This window comes from Podarcis erhardii, assembly GCF_964252035.2.
Source record: "Podarcis erhardii genome assembly, chromosome: 9".
NCBI classification, from domain to species: domain Eukaryota; kingdom Metazoa; phylum Chordata; class Lepidosauria; order Squamata; family Lacertidae; genus Podarcis; species Podarcis erhardii.
The window spans coordinates 1,979,204-1,995,260 of NC_138512.1; the positions used below are offsets into that span (position 1 = coordinate 1,979,204).

The 16,057-nt window shown below is 41.7% G+C and overlaps 1 protein-coding gene across 1 annotated transcript in view; it reads left to right on the forward strand.

Annotated features, from left to right (window-relative positions):
* The window catches only part of SCAPER (S-phase cyclin A associated protein in the ER), a 216,213-nt gene that overhangs the window by 106,664 nt on the left and 93,492 nt on the right, over positions 1-16,057 (forward strand). Inside the window, exon 23 of the mRNA XM_081876511.1 lies at positions 6,087-6,198. Within this exon, the coding sequence (XP_081732637.1) occupies positions 6,087-6,198 (112 nt within the window). The remainder of the gene's footprint in view (positions 1-6,086; positions 6,199-16,057) is intronic.

Sequence of the window (16,057 nt, forward strand, 5' to 3'; positions counted from 1 at the left end):
CAGCATCCTGTCTGCTTTTGAATGGATGTATTATTGATATTGGAGGGTAATAACATATCTATCGATCTATCTATTTGACAGAGCCAGAATGTAGTCCTCAAGGTCTTAGGATATTTTCCCTTGAGGCTAAAGAGTTACTATTTCATTGGAGATGTTTGAACATTCCTGCAATCATCCTCTGAGGCCCTCCTTCATGTGCCTCCTCTATCAGAGGTCCAAAGGGGGACTTTTCTGCGGTGGCTCCCTGTTTGCGGAATGCTCACCTGGCACCTTCATTACATATCTTTAGGCTGTAGGCAAAAATGTTTCCCTTCAACCAGGCATTTGGCTGATTTTGTGGGGTTTTTAATGTGTTTGTGGGAGAGTGGTTATTGGGTTGTTTTTGTTTTATTTATTTATTGTATTTTTCTGTTGTGAACCGCCGTGGGATCTTCAGATGAAGGACAGTATACAAGTTGTTGTTGTTAATACATAAAATAATGTTAGTATTTTTATTTTTATTTTGCCCTCTACTATACCTTAATTTCTGAGTTCGTTTTTCAGCAATAGCAATGGATACAGATTAGATTATACTTTTAATCTTTATTTAACCCACCTTTAAATATTTCTGTTTTCTTAAAATAACCATCCTAGCAGCTAGCAGTAAATATAGAATCAATTAATTGTTTGAGAAACAAACAGAAAAAGATAAAAAGGTAACTCTTCTTGATTAATAAAACTGGTTCCATCAGAAGATTTCATTGGTCTTGTGTGAGACAGCTGGAGCTTGCTGTTTTCTTGCCCATTATTGTTCAGAAGCTTCCTTCTCAGTTCTAGCTGTGAGACATCTGAGTTTCCTAGTAAGATCATTTCAGGAAATTGGGTATTTTCTTTTAATCCATTTCATCTAACAAAAATAGTGGGTCTGTCGGGTGTTTTTACTATTTTGCTAATATCATGACTCTCAATAGCTAATCTTTTTATTGTGTTGATTGTTTGTAACAAATGGGAATCAGAGAAATTGTGAGCATAATTTTTTTCCCTTCCTTTCCCGTGAAAGGTTTGTGAATTGATTTGGTACAACTGGAAACCATTACATGGCATGTTCTCCATTCTTCTTTTTGAAAATATGTTTATTGAAATCTATAATAAAAAAGGGAAATTACAGCCAATAAGACAAAGAGGGGGGAAAGCAAGAACCTCCCCCAGTAACAACCCCCAAGATTCACAATGCATATGTGCAATTAGAAAAACTGAAATCACTGTCTTTCATTTTTCCTAGTGGAGTTGTTTAAAAGAAGAAAGATGCCTTTCACAGGGCATTCCGCTCCCCACCCCCATGTTTCATTGATGCTCTAGGCCAGGCATGTCCAACTTCAAATAGGCTGCCATCTACTACCCAGTATATATAAAAAAACAGGCAGTGATCTATCCATTGTCATTGGAGAGACGAGGAGTGCGCATGGGTGCGTGTGTGGAAGGAGGTGGCTGAGGAGACAGTCTCCCCCCCCCCCAAGCCAGCCCTTGCCTAAAGTCTTGGTGGCACTGACCACCTTAATTGGCTTATTAAAAGGAGTGATGGTTTTCACTCTCTATTTTGAGAGACTCTCTGACTTCCTGTGAATGAGAAAAAGACATGCAGAAAGTTACTTTGGAATGGGGAGGGGGAATTTTGCCAAAATCCATAGTAGAAGTAAGAAGCTAAAAAAGTTTGAATCTATAACCACAGTGTAGAATGTACAAAATGATTTTGGTGCTGATAAAGGTAATGTTTCAATCAATTCCAAATGTAAATACTCTTGTGTGGATTGTTGCTGCTGCTATTATAGTGCTTAAAATAAATGAAGGGCTGCATGGGATGGTGGGCTATTAAAAAGCTAGTTTTGCCTGAAGGCTTATGATCCAAATACTGGGATAGGTAGAGGGGGAGGGGTTTAGGGAGTCAGAAAGGGCAACTAGAATATGCAGAGGCAATGAGGCAGGGGGCCGTATCCAGTGCTAATCCTCCTCTGAGTTGAGCCGTGGAAGTTAATGATCTTGACTATCTTAGGTTCATTAAGTTAATGGGTCTGCTCTGAGTAGGGTTCAGCTGTGAATCCCTTTCCCCAGGCATAAGGCATTTTCCACTCAGGCACCTTGTGCTGAAGAATAGCTTAAGACAATTGAGCCTGTTTCTAACATGGTCCCCTCATTGTTCAAGCTGGGGTAGAAGAGCATGTACAGTCTCTTGCAAGAGCAGAAACTCAAGAACCTCTAGGGAACCTACCAATTAGGCCACCATGGGAACTTTTGCCAAGCATTTGTGGGACAAATCTAGCACCACAAACCACTGATACAAGATGGGTGGAGGTTTTATCCCCACCCACACAGTGTTAATCTGCTTTGCAGAGACGCAGGTGGCGCTGTGGTGTAAACCACTGAGCCTAGGGCTTGCCGATCAGAAGGTTGGTGGTTCGAATCCCCGTTGCTGAGTCCCAGCTCCTGCCCAGCTAGCAGTTCAAAAGCATGCCAAAAGTGCAAGTAGATAAATAGGTACCACTCCAGTGGGAAGGTAAACGGAGTTTCTGTGCGCTGCTCTGGTTTTGCCAGAAGCGGCTTAGTCATGCTGGCCACATGACCCCAAACAACTGTGGACTTGGCCAGTGAAACGAGATGAGCGCCGCAACCCCAGAGTCGTTTGCGACTGTACTTAACTGTCAGGGGTCCTTTACCTTTTTTTACCTTTATAATCAAGCAGTGTATAAATTTTGTGAAATAAAGCAGTGTATAAATTTTGTGAAATAAATTTAAAATAGTTCCCCTTGCTTCCTCCGACTTTCCCACAAAACAGATCACCAAAAGCTAGTTCTTGATGCTTCTCTAGCCTTTTTTTTTTTTTTTTTAAAGGAGAGCTCTCCACTTACCAGGGGTGAGAGGCCTTGGGATAGAAGCAGTCTTTTGTACAAAACCTGTCGAACGACAGAGCAACCTGAGCCCCAGCCAGCATGGCCAATCATCAGGGATAAGAGGAGCTGAAATGCAGCAGTGTCGGGAGTGTATGACGTTGGAGAAAGCTAAAGTAAACCACAATTAAATCCCCCTCCTAATTTTTTTGATAGAGACTGATTTAAGAATGAACTTCCTACACAATCCAGCATAGTCTTAAGTTTGACAGATCCTCAGACGGTTCCTACAATATTGATAGGGAGGCTAGATGAGCATTTAAAAAGAAAGGAATATGACTACTTTCCTTGAGTCCACAGACTGCTCAGTCCATAGTTCTCCAAGAAGTTAAGCAATTCTGTAACAATCAGAGTTATCTAAGAGAAGGTAACTTTATATTCTGCAATATGAGGGGAAATGAGAGAGAAAAATTCTTTAGGGATGCGGAAATGCAAGTCTCAGTAGATAGGGCTTTGAAGAATTATGGAAATATTGTAAGGCTCCCCTTTGACTTAACTATAGCTGGAAAAACAGATGGAATGCAACACCATTAAGACTATATCTGGGGTTTTTTTTTTGGGGGGGAGGACTATTTTCAAATGTATCTGTCAAGCCAGAACACACATTAGTTGAGTGACAGCCCCCAATCCTGTACCTGGCTGATTAAAAGGAAACTGATAGCAGGGATCTACAGTCTTTTAAAAAATGATCCGGCTTTAAAAGGCCAGTTTAAGGTAATCATGACAATGGCTGTAATCAGTGCTTTTTAAAATTAATTAATTAATTAATTAATTAATTGTTTAGGGGTGCTCTCATTGACTCAAGAAAATCACTATTTTATAGTTCAAATCGGGAAAAATAAATATAGTAAATGGACAAAAGTTCTACAAAGATTCACAAAATGTTTAGGGGTATGCGTGGCCCCCAGAAAAAAAAACACTGGCTGTAATCACAAACACACTGATTTTATTCCAAGTAAACATATGAGTAGCAAGTAATTTGGTGTCAATAGAACACACTCATAACTGTTTCCTGAATTGAGGCCATTTTTACTAGGTCCACTTTGAGAGACCTTTTAAATATATCAGTTTAGATGGAGATTTCTTCTGATATATATATATATTTTATTGGACAGGATTTATATGCTGCTTTACCATCAAAACCTCAAAATACGTTAAAATATTGATAAGGAGATGTTACAAATTATTATTATGCTCACTAAACATCTGAAAAAGAAAGAGTTAAAAATACAAAATAAACAGCTGCTGTCAGCACAATTATAATCACAGCAGAATCCACAGTAGTGAGGAGAAATCAGCTAGCCAGGACTTAATACACAACTACCCCCCCCCAAAGCCAAAGCCCCTCCAGAATAGAAAGGTTTGACAGCAGAACAGAAAATAGGAGTGACAGGGCCAGGCAAACATCTGGGAGTGGCACGTGGGGGGAGATACAACCTAGGCGCATGTATGACTTTATAGATGACAGTCCTCTTTTTAAGGAGCGTCTTATTTGCAGGCTGACCAGTCCAGGAGCTGTTTAAAGAATCAGAAGGAAAAGGAAGGAAGGAAGGAAGGAAGGAAGGAAGGAAGGAAGGAAGGAAGGAAGGAAGGAAGGAAGGAAGGGCAGATGAGCCTTGATGTTACCCGTCAGCTTTTAGCACCTGGATAGCAGACTGAGCAGGCACATAGGTCACCCACAAGGAGAAGAGGGGACTGTGTTTCTATTTAAGCTACAGGAAAAACGGGAAACTTAATGTAGCCAGCTAAGCTGTACTCAAGAGTTGTCCCATTGAAATAGATGGATCTGGCTTAGGTCCATTCATTTAATGGGTCTGCTCTGAATGCAGCTTAGCTGGACACAGCCCAGTAGTTTTTAGTGAAGGGTCTTGTCAAAATGGCCTCAGAAAAAAATCAGCTGAGTGTGGTGCAAGTATAGATACCACTGACTCGTGGGGCGACCACAGTTTGAGATTCTCTGTCCTTGCTCATAACACTGGCTGTCAGCAGTTCTCCCAGCCGGGAAAAATCCTGGAGCCTTTTGCAAGCTCAGCATGCACTGCACCCACTGGAAGCCCTCTCCCTTCTTGACTTTATCTAGCTCCTGGTCAGTCTAATAACTGATAAGTGTCCATTTTGTATCCTTTTTTAAAAAAAAATTATGCTTTTCAGATTTATACATTTCACTAGTTTTACAATCATTTTATAATAATAATAATAATAATTTATACCCTGCCCATCTGGCTGGGTTTCCCCAGCCATTCTGGGTGGCTGCCCACAGATTAAATACAGAATAAAACATCACACATTAAAAACTTCCCCAAATCATTCTAATATTTCAAAACTTGACTTCCTTCCCTCTCTTTCCTTAAATTTATTTTTAATATCTTCTGCATATCCAAATTAACATAATTTGCTCATTTATTCATCTACTTAAAATATATACCCTTAGAAACTGCTGGTTATTGCAGTAATCCTGTCAGTGTTCTTATCTGTTTACAATTTATCTGTAAATATTCAATAAACCATTTCCATTCTTTTATTAAGTTTGTTATCTTGATTTCTTATTCTTCCACTAAGTTTTGACATTTCTGCATATTCCGTAAGTTTTTGTAACCATTCTTTCTTTGCTGGGACTTCTGCTTCTTTCCATTTTGGGGCGAGTAACATTTTTGCCGCTGTAATAGCATACATAAATAAGTTTCTATACAGGATTTTACTTGCTCATCCTTTTGTCTCCCATTCCAATAATATTTTATACATTTTAGACAGCACTTTTACATTACATTCCAATAGGTCTCTCTCCAGTTGCGATATCCCCCGCCCAACCCTCGTAAAAGTACTAGAGGAGAGGTTGGATAGTGAGAGAGGCTTCCGACTCCCAGAAGGCAATCCGCTAACAGAAACCCAACCCTTTGCCTTGGAGCATTTCTCCGGCATTGCTTGCCACTGCAATATAAACACACATTTGGATGGCAGTTACTTACACACTTACCGGGGGGGGGGGGGTTCCATTGAACTTGGTGGAGCTTACTTGTGAGTAGGAGTGCCTAGGCTCACAATGTTTCTCTCTTTAGCATGCTATGATTAATCAAGTCTCAGTGATATATTACAGGAATGCAGTTTTCCCAATTCTGATCTTTATCTTTCTTCTCTCTCTCTCCCCCCCCCCCATTTGCATGGAAGGCTGCAGCGATTAGTAAAAGACCTACTAAAGCAACTTCAAATTCAAGACAGCAACAAAGTCTCAGCTCTGGATCGGATATTGGGAGAGATTTCGCGTATCCTGGAAAAAGAGGTATCCATAACTCTTGTTGCTCAGCTCACCATTCCTCTGCAGACCCATCATTTGGTTACTTAGACACGCAGGGGCGCACTCTCCCTCTTTCATGCACACGTTTGTGTTGGTATAGATATGTGTGTATGTGGATTAATTAATCTGTGGCATTTATGATATTGACTGACAATGCAATTCCATGCAGGTTTATTCAAATCCCAGTATGTTTTGTTCATGTGGCTTTTGAAAGTGTTGTTACATCCAACTAGTTTTACTTGGACAAAACTCACTGAAATGGATGGCCATTACTAACTTACTCCCATTAATTTCAGTGGGTCTACTCTGAATAAAATGTAGTTGGTTGCAACCCCAAGAGGTGTAAATGAGAGGTTTTATGATTATGTGTTATATTCTACAGCTATTAGGTGAAAGTTGCACTATCAATATATCGAAAACAGAAAAACTAGTTGAAAATGCCATCCTGAGCTGCTGCATCCTTTTGAGTTGATTTAATTGTTTTTAAATGTTCTTTTCAAATATTTTTATCATAAATATAGAAAAAATAGAAACCAATCATTCATTAAATATCACTAAATCTCCAACATTAAACCTCAGAAATCTACTACAGCATCAGAGCACAGTGCATATGCATATATATTTATTGTTCTGAAACGAGAAGAAGAATACATTTCACAACAAATTGGGCATCTTATGTTTGCTTCTCTTGTATGCATATGGAACAGGTGGGGCTTTTTTTCAGCCGGAACTCAGTTCCAGCACCTCTCAGGTGGGTGCCATTGCCACTATAAGAAAAGGGAGGCATTAATCTTCTTCTAGAAAAATAGCACTGGGAGCAGGTAAGCTTTTTTTGCAGCCGCCACGTCAGTTGTATTCTCACAGCTCTTCTCCTTGTCCTCATACCTTACAGCAAGGATGAGGACCTGTTGCCCTCCAGATGTGTTAGATTAAAACTCCCATCATGTCTGGCCATTGGCCATGCTAGTTGGAGTTCAGCAGCATCTGGAGGACCACAGCTTCGCTTTCGCTGCCCTACAGCATGGTGGAATATAGAGCCAGGCCTTGCTCACAGATCCTAGTTCTGGAGCACAGAGAAGGAGCCAAACGGGAGAAGGCATTTCCTACAGTGTTTTTCCTACAAGTAATTTACTGTTCCCAAAGTGCGTGTTTCTCCTATTTCATCTAACATTGTGAAAATCCTTAATGCTTTAACCAAACAAAATGGAAAATCACTGCATCTCGATTCAGTCTCATGTAAAACCATTTCTCTGGTTATTGGTTAAAGATGAATTTAACTTCAGGCTTTGAATCGCAACAGAGTAACATAAGCTTTGTGCAGCTTATCAGCAGCTTTTCAGACATGTGTGTGCCATTACTACAAGTAAACAGAATTTAAATGGATGGAGTTGACATGGATCCCCCCACAAAAAAATACCGATCCTGTTTTTAAGAATACAGCCAGACTGCTGCTTAAAGCTGGCAGCATGTCACACAGATGTTACTAAGTAAGTTCATATCTGCCAAAGTTTATAAGCTGGTGGAAGTGAGAAGGCAAAATATTCCCTGACCCATGTCGCCGAGTGTAATGCGGTGCAATATCAGATTCTGGCAAAGCCTGCTTTGGTTTGGGTTCATTGAAATCCAAATACCACAAGCAATGTAAGAAAAATAAATATGGGCTGTAGAAGTATCTGCTTGAAAATGGGAGATCTGTACTGTGCAATGTCTATTCTACATGTCAGCACTCATGTAGCATAGCACAACTGAACCATTCTCCTAGGAGAGTGCAATTTGTGCATTCAACATAGGAGATGTACATGTGAGAAAATGTACCCTGGGGTCTACTACACAGTTATTCATGCCTTGGTAACTTCCGGGTTAGACTACAGCAGGGAGTGACTGGCATGTGGCCCTCCAGTTGTTTGTACTCCAACTCCCATCATCCCTGACCATTGATCATGCTGACTGTGTCTGACAGTAGTCTTAACAACCTCCGGATGGAACTACATTGGCTACACCTGCTCTAACCATTACGCCATATTGACTCTTGACTAAAGATGTGTGTTCACTTCTCAACATGTGAAAAGCTGATCTGAATGGGGTTTTTAATTTGTTGTGGAATGAAGGCTAACAAGTTCCATTTGTACTCATTAATACCATTTGGGCGAATGGTCAGGAATACAGAGCACCTCTCTGGCTACCCCTGGTTAGAGTTTGGACTTGAATTGGGGAGGACCCAGGTTCAAATTCCCTCTTACCTTACCTCTTCCATAAGCCTGCCCGACCATTACAATAATCTTTGGAGCCCACCTACCCTTCCAAAGCCCCCTTTCAATCTGAGATTAGGTGGGTAGTGACAGGAGAGAGGGCTTTTTATGGGGGGAAATAAGATACATGACCCACGTGTGGGTAATTACCCACACCCCATAGTCTCCTTTGACTGGACTTAACCATCCAGGGGTCCTTTACTTTTAATTAAAAGAATTGGCTGGGTGTCTAGATTCAAAGCATGGTGCTTAACACACTCTCCAGCGGGAGTGAGCCCCAAGCAGAGTTTAAAATGGTCGCAAAGTCAAGGAGCAATATAACATGGGAGTAATAGGCTGATGGACCTTTGTATATATCCCGATTAGTTTGCTTGCAGCGTTTCTCCTTTTCTTCCCCCCTCTCAATGAACAGACCACTCTTAAGTAGGTTTTTAAAAAAGGGTTTGCTTACAAAATCCAAAGGTCTGATTTATGCACTATCACATTCAGCAGCAAGGAGAACACAGGTAGAATACTCTTGGGTACAAAATACAGAAATACAGTTTTGAGCATGCAGGCTGAGCTTAGAGCAAGCTTAGACATGTCCTTCCTGGTTACAGAAGGCTGCCAAATAAAGGCTGCCAAAGAGGTGATGATAATAACACACAGAGAGGCACAGACATGCAAGCCTTCTCTCAGGCTAAAAGATATGACCTAAAAGGGAAAGAGGGATTGAGAGGGGAAGGATATGCATTTGTAAGGGGCCTCAAAGAGAAGGATTTAAATTCATTAATTACATAAACAGTTAAAAGATTCAGTTTCCTTGAATAAGACCAAGCTTACCTGAAAGACTGCTTTCTCCCATCCTCAAACATTAATGTCCTAGGAGGCCCTGCTCCGTATTCCCAGCAGAATGAAATGAGGCAGGCCTTTTCAAGTTATGGAATAGTGTTCCCCAAAGGGACACCTGACACCGTGTTTCTGGTCATTTCAGCACCTGGTGAAGATGTTTCTAGTCACCCAGGCCTTTTAAATAGATTGCGCCTCTGTTTTAGAATTCGTTTTAATTCTAGGAATGCAGCAAGTTGGGGGTTTTATATTCTTGTTTTTAATGGTTTTATTTGAATTTCATTAATTTTTTTCACTTATTTATTCAAAGCTGCCATACAAACATCATGTTATGAAGGTGGCACACAAATGTCATCAATAAATGATGGAGGATATTTGAAAAAAAAGGCGAACAGTTTGTAACACTTAACTCAAAAGGTTTATTGCAGTAGATCTGCCCCTATAATGGGACACCATTTCGCTATAAGTTATTTAAATCTTGCACAGATGGCAAACTGTTCTTTAGGCCTCAGGGCAGATAAGGAAAAAATGAACATATGTACAGTATTACGAATATCTGTTCTTAATTGGTCCATTTGAGCCAAGGGTGTGTATATATTTTAACAGGAAAACATGGATTCTTGTTGCTCGCATTGATATCCATCAGCTAACAGCATAATAGGTCTAACTCTTCTCAGGAACTATTGTACACATGAACTTAAAATGTTTTTTAAAAACAAGCCTGCAGTTTAATCAAACAAGTATTTTCCCCTTATCGCAAGGAGGTATCTCTCTTCGGTGGCAGATTTGTAAGCAGTGCGGGTTGTATTTCTGATGCTGTCTGTAATCATACCATTGCTAATTGTGGCGTAATGCAGTAACCTAAACAAACGTTATTGAATTTTCTTCACAAATTCTTCACGAGTCGTTTTACTACAGAGACTGTTTTGTAGGTAGTACAGGCAGTAATTTATTTATTTTTTAAGAAAAAAAAAGAGTGGCACAGAAGTGGTTCTGTTTATATAGGTGTGTGTATACACAAGATAGCCCTGTGAAACTTTATTTGTCTTACTTATTTTGAAAAATTAGACCCGACATTTCTCTATAAATATACTCAAAACATTTATAGATTATACCCAATTTAACAAATTAGCAATAACAGAATAAGTGAAAAATGAAACATAAACCCACACTTTGACAGCAGAAAGAAGCAGAGAAAATAGTGATGCTGCAGTGAAAAACAAATAACACCCGTCCCCCTCCGGGCTCCGGAAGGTGTAGGGAAGCTGTTGCCTGCCAGGTGTCTTCTCATTCCTGACAGTTGGCCGTGTTGGTTGGGGCAGATGAGAGTTGGGAATCCAACAACTGGAGGCCATAGCTTGTGGGGGCGCACGTTTGTGATGAGGTTGGGCGGGTCTCCTGGCCTCCCAAGGCCCCTTGGGGAGGGCACTGAGAAGGCCCTGCTCCTGGCAGGGTTGCGCTGGGCTTTGGTTGGTGGGAGCACCTGGAGCAGGATTTCACTTGTCGAACAGAGGGAGTACACATGAGGAATGGCATCCAAATATTCAGGTTACTTACACCATCATTTCTTTGACTATAATTTAATTTCCATTTACAAGTGATTCTCCACTTCCACTCATAGCTAGACCTGGGTGGTTCAGAATATGGGTAAGCACCTCTTTTTATTTCCAAGCTGTTTCATGTGTTCTTGGCACCAGCTGCTACAAGCGAACATTCTGGTTTAATCTGGTGACATCTTTGTGGTTAGTTATTTAAGTCGTGTGTTGGTTATTTGAGTTCCTTTTCTAGCATTCCGGTCTCCAAGTTGCTCAGAACAAGTAATTTAAATGTTAACATGAATTAGCCCTTCCTCTCACCAAAGTTTCTTCCAGTGCCCACTGTCTTCTCTCCTCTGCTGTCTTCCTCTACACCCCAGGCAGGAACAAGCCTCTCTCCACTGGTAGCCTGAAAGTGGGTGGCCTGGTGGCTGAGGGGGCTTCTTTTACTCCCTAGGAGCAGAAACAACAGAGAGGCAAGATGTTTCTGGCTGCTGTTGGTTCTTGAAGCCATGGCAGGCTCAGTGTGAACATAATAGGGAGCACATTGGATGCAGCATGGTGTGTGCCTGGGCTGTGCAAAGAAGAAATGGCAACAAGGGAGTGGGCCTCTTCGCTTGTGGCATGCTCTGCTGTGCCAGCACTAGCCTCTTCTCAGCATCAGGCTGAGACTTTCCTCTTCAGTTGGGAGCATGATGGAATTTTTATTCTTTTAATTTGATTGTAAGTCACCTAGAGACTGCCCTGCATTAGGCAATTAATTAATTAATACTTATGAATTCATAGAATGATAGAAATGTAGAGTTGGAAGGGATGCCAAGGGCCATCTAGTCCAGCCCCCTGCACTGCAGGCTAAAGCATCCGTGACAGGTGACCATCCAATCTTCGCTGGAAAACCTCCAAGGAAGGAGAGTCCACAACCTCCCAAGGGAGACGGTTCCACTGTCAAACAGCTCTTATCAATTGGTGGGACACAGGTGGCGCTGTGGTCTAAACCACTGAGCCTCTTGGGCTTGTCAATCAGAAGGTCAGCAGTTCAAATCCCCGTGATGGGGTGAGCTCCCATTGCTCTGTCATAGCTCCTGCCAACCTAGCAGTTCCAAAACACACCAGTGCAAGTAGATAAATAGGTACTGCTGCGGTGGGAAGGTAAACGGCGTTTCCGTGCACTCTGGCTTCCATCACGGTGTTCCTTTGTGCCAGAAGTGGTTTAGTCCTGCTGCCCACCTGACCTGGAAAGCTGTCTGAGGACAAATGCGGGATCCCTTGGCCTGAAAGTGAGATGAGCGCCACAGCCCCATAGCCACCTTTGACTGGATTGAACCGTCCAGGGGTCCTTTACCTTTACCTTTATCAATTGCTTGACAGTTGCTGGTCCCATGGCTAAAAAATCAAAGCCAAAATAAATTGCCTTCTTAAAAAAAATATACTGATGGATAGCTAGTTCATAGTTGCTGCTTGAGCAGTAGTGCTCACCAAAATGTGATATAAACAGGATTGAATAATCTGGCAAGTTAGAATACCTACTCTGGCCAGTTTTCTAAAGACAGAAAGGACGCTTTTAGTATTCCTTGGTATTGCAAATTCCCTTAACAATCGACACAGTTTAAGGATACACTAGTGATAGATGGCTGAACTTCCTCTCCTTATGAATAAAGTTACGATGTTCTTCACATTTTGTGAAAATGATATTTTTCTTGCATTTAGTGACACTGCCAAAACCGACCACTTTAGTGTAACAAGAAAGGAAATAAACTGTCAGTAATATAAATGCAGTTCCCCCCAAATGACATCCATCTTCCTTCAACATTACATAATCAGCAGGCTACCAAGAGCTTTAAGTTTCTGAGAATTTTAGTTGACTTTTGTGAAAAGAATTGTACCAGTGTGCATGTTGCTATTGCATACTCCTGGGCAGTGCTTTTTTTCTACGCATACCCCTAAACATTTTGTGAATCTAAGTTTGGCCTCATTGAGAGGGAGTATTTCAATATGGTCCTATCACCTCCTGGCAAATAGAAGGGGAAGAAATGGAGGCAGTGAGAGATTTTACTTTCTTGGGCTCCACGATCACTGCAGATGGTGACAGCAGTCACGAAATTAAAAGACGCCTGCTTCTTGGGAGAAAAGCAATGACAAACCTAGACAGCATCTTAAAAAGCAAAGACATCACCTTGCTGACAAAGGTCCGTATAGTTAAAGCCATGGTTTTCCCAGTTGTGATGTATGGAAGTGAGAGCTGGACCATAAAGAAAGCTGATCACCGAAGAATTGATTCTTTTGAATTATGGTGCTAGAGGAGACTCTTGAGAGTCCCATGGATTACAAGAAGATCAAACCTCTCCATTCTTAAGGAAATCTGCCCTGAGAGCTCACTGAAAGGACAGATCCTGAAGCTGAGACTCCAAGACTTTGGCCACCTCATGAGAAGAGAAGACTCCCTGGAAAAGACCCTGATGTTGGGAAAGATGGAGGGCACAAGGAGAAGGGGACAACAGAGGACGAGATGGTTGGACAGTGTTCTCAAAGCTACCAACATGAGTTTGACCAAACTGGGAGGTCCATGGGGTTACGAAGAGTCGGACACAACTAAACGACTAAACAACAATTTCAATATGAGTAGGAAAATCATAATAGCACTGCTCTTGGGCAGAATTTAAGCAATCTTGTTGCATTGGAAGTGCTTGAAAAACTGAAGAGGTACCAATAGTTGTTAGCATGATTGCTCCCATGTTAATTTGAGATCTCATTGGCTCTATCTTTCCCTGCTTGCCAGAATAGCCTGTGTTTTCTGATCCCTACCTCTGATAAATCACTGTTCTAACCTTGTCCTTCCAGAGGATCCTTGTTAAAAAGTTTAATGTGAGCCGATAAGATTGTTGTTTTTCATGGTTCAGCTCCCTCCCTAGGAGCCTGGTTAAAGTTCAGAGTGGAGAGCAGACACATCACCGAGTGCTTGCGCATAAACCTTAAGATACTATACATTGCACAGCCTGCCATTTCACTAACTGCAGCTGCAGAGGCATTGGTTGAATTGCTGATCACCTCTTATTGGACTGCCATGTGTTCCTAGCATAAAGCCCTGCTGAGGCATTCTGTCACCATAGAAATATGAGAAGAAGCTGACTCATACTGACTCAGACCATTTATCCATCTAGTCAAGTGTTTTCTACACTGACTTACACCACTCTCTTCTGCCTTGGTCAGACCACACCTAGAATACTGTGTCCAGTTCTGGACACCACAATTTAAGAAGGATGTTGACAAGCTGGGACTTGTACAAAGGAGGGCAACCAAGATCATCAAGGGTCTGGAAACCAAGCCTTATGAGGAACGGTTGAAGGAGCTGGGTGTGTTTAGCCTGGAAAACGAGACTGAGACAAGATATGTTGGCCATCTTCAAATATCTCAAAGGCTGTCACATGAAAGATGGAGCAAGGTGATTTTCTTCTGCTCCAGAAGCTAGGACTTGGACCAATGGCATCAAGTTACAAGAAAGGAGATTCTGAGTGAACATCAGGAAAACCTGTCTGACAGCAAGAGCTGTTTGACAGTGGGATGAACTCTCTGGGAAGGTGGTGGACTGTCCTTCCTTGGAGGTTTTTAAGCAGACGTTGGATGGCCATCTATTATGGATGCTTTAGCTGAGATTCCTTCATTTCAGGGGGTTAAACTAGATGACTTGGGGTCCCTTCCAACTGTATGATTCTTATACTCTCCTGATTTTGAAAAAGTCACATTCATCATGAAAGAGAGGGGAAACATTGATTGCTGCCTTTATAATCTTGTTCCATTGCTCGTAGATTGTACAGTGAGAAAAGGGCAAAGGAAAGATGAATATGACGGCATTTGTAAGGAACAGATACATTCCTCCCTCCTTTCCCCACCCAAGCATTATTCTGCCACTAGTGAAGTCTCATTATTTCTGAGTGTCCTAATCAATAGGGTCATGAAAGATTGATTTTGGCAGCTGTCACGCTGTTTATGACACAGATCATATATAGTCATTTATAGAAGTGGGCAGTAATTCTCTTGTTAACTTGCAAGTCAAGAAATCAGTGGACACATCTTGCTTGTCAGGGGTGGTGAAAAAGATCTTGATAGTGTCACTCATTGACTAAGAGGAGGAGATTTGACACTGTTAATTGAATTTCCCAGGGGAACATAAAAAGAAAGAAAGAAAGAGACCCTAATACCATGCCGTCAGGAGGAAGGAGGGGTGGAAACAACACAAGCTGTCACCATGGGGGAACTGCTTACATTGATTTAACGTTGCTAATGGTTGGGCCTGGATGAAGCATTGCCCAAAGGGAGAACAGAGTTCACCACAGTTGCTCCTTCGCACTTACTAAAAGTCTTTCAAACTTGTGGCCCTTTTACTTGTGGAGTTATAAGAGATAATGTACAAGCAGTATTAAAGTGACTTAAAAATAGCTTAAAACAAATGAGACCACTCGTATTTATGTTCTGGCTCTGCCACAACGATTCCCCTCCCCTAATCCCCCCCGACTGTAACATTTCTGGCTACGGGCCTGAGACTGGAGTACAACCTGGTTTGTGTTTCTGCATAATGTGAAAAATGGCCTTTATGAATGAAACATTCTTCCACATGGACAGGATGCTGCACTTCTGCCTGTAAGGCCTGCATTCAAATCCTGAAAAGCAGAGAACTTGTTTTGGGGACATGCTGCACCCCTTGATTTAAAAAACATGGAGGCTGTCTTCCTCTGTATGAGCTGTCCAGGTTTTGAGATCTTTCAAAGAAGTCCTCCTCCCAGTTGTACCTGTTTGGCTGGGACATGAGAGAGAGCCTTCTCAGTGGCTGCACCCAACAGTGGAGCTTTCTTCCTGAAGAGACTCACTCACCTCTTTCTTGTCCTTTTGCTGCCAAGCACAGTCTTATATTTAGGAAATATTTTGGCCTTCAGTGTCACTCTTTCTTGATTTCTTGTCCCTCTTACTGATTGAGTGTTTTCAGTTGTCTGCTGTCTTATGCTTAATGTATTGATGTGCTATGCTTTGATGACATGGCTTTTTCGATTGTTTGGTTTTAGTTTTGTTAGCTGCTTTGAGTATCCTCTTAATAAAAAGACAGGTTTGTATGTGTCTACTGTTGTCTGTAGACCAGGAATGAGGAACCTTTGGCTCTCTTGACCCTGTTGGACTTCAGCTCCCATCAGCCCCAGCCAGCATGGCCTGGGGGTTAGGGATGATGGGAGTTGGAGTCCAACA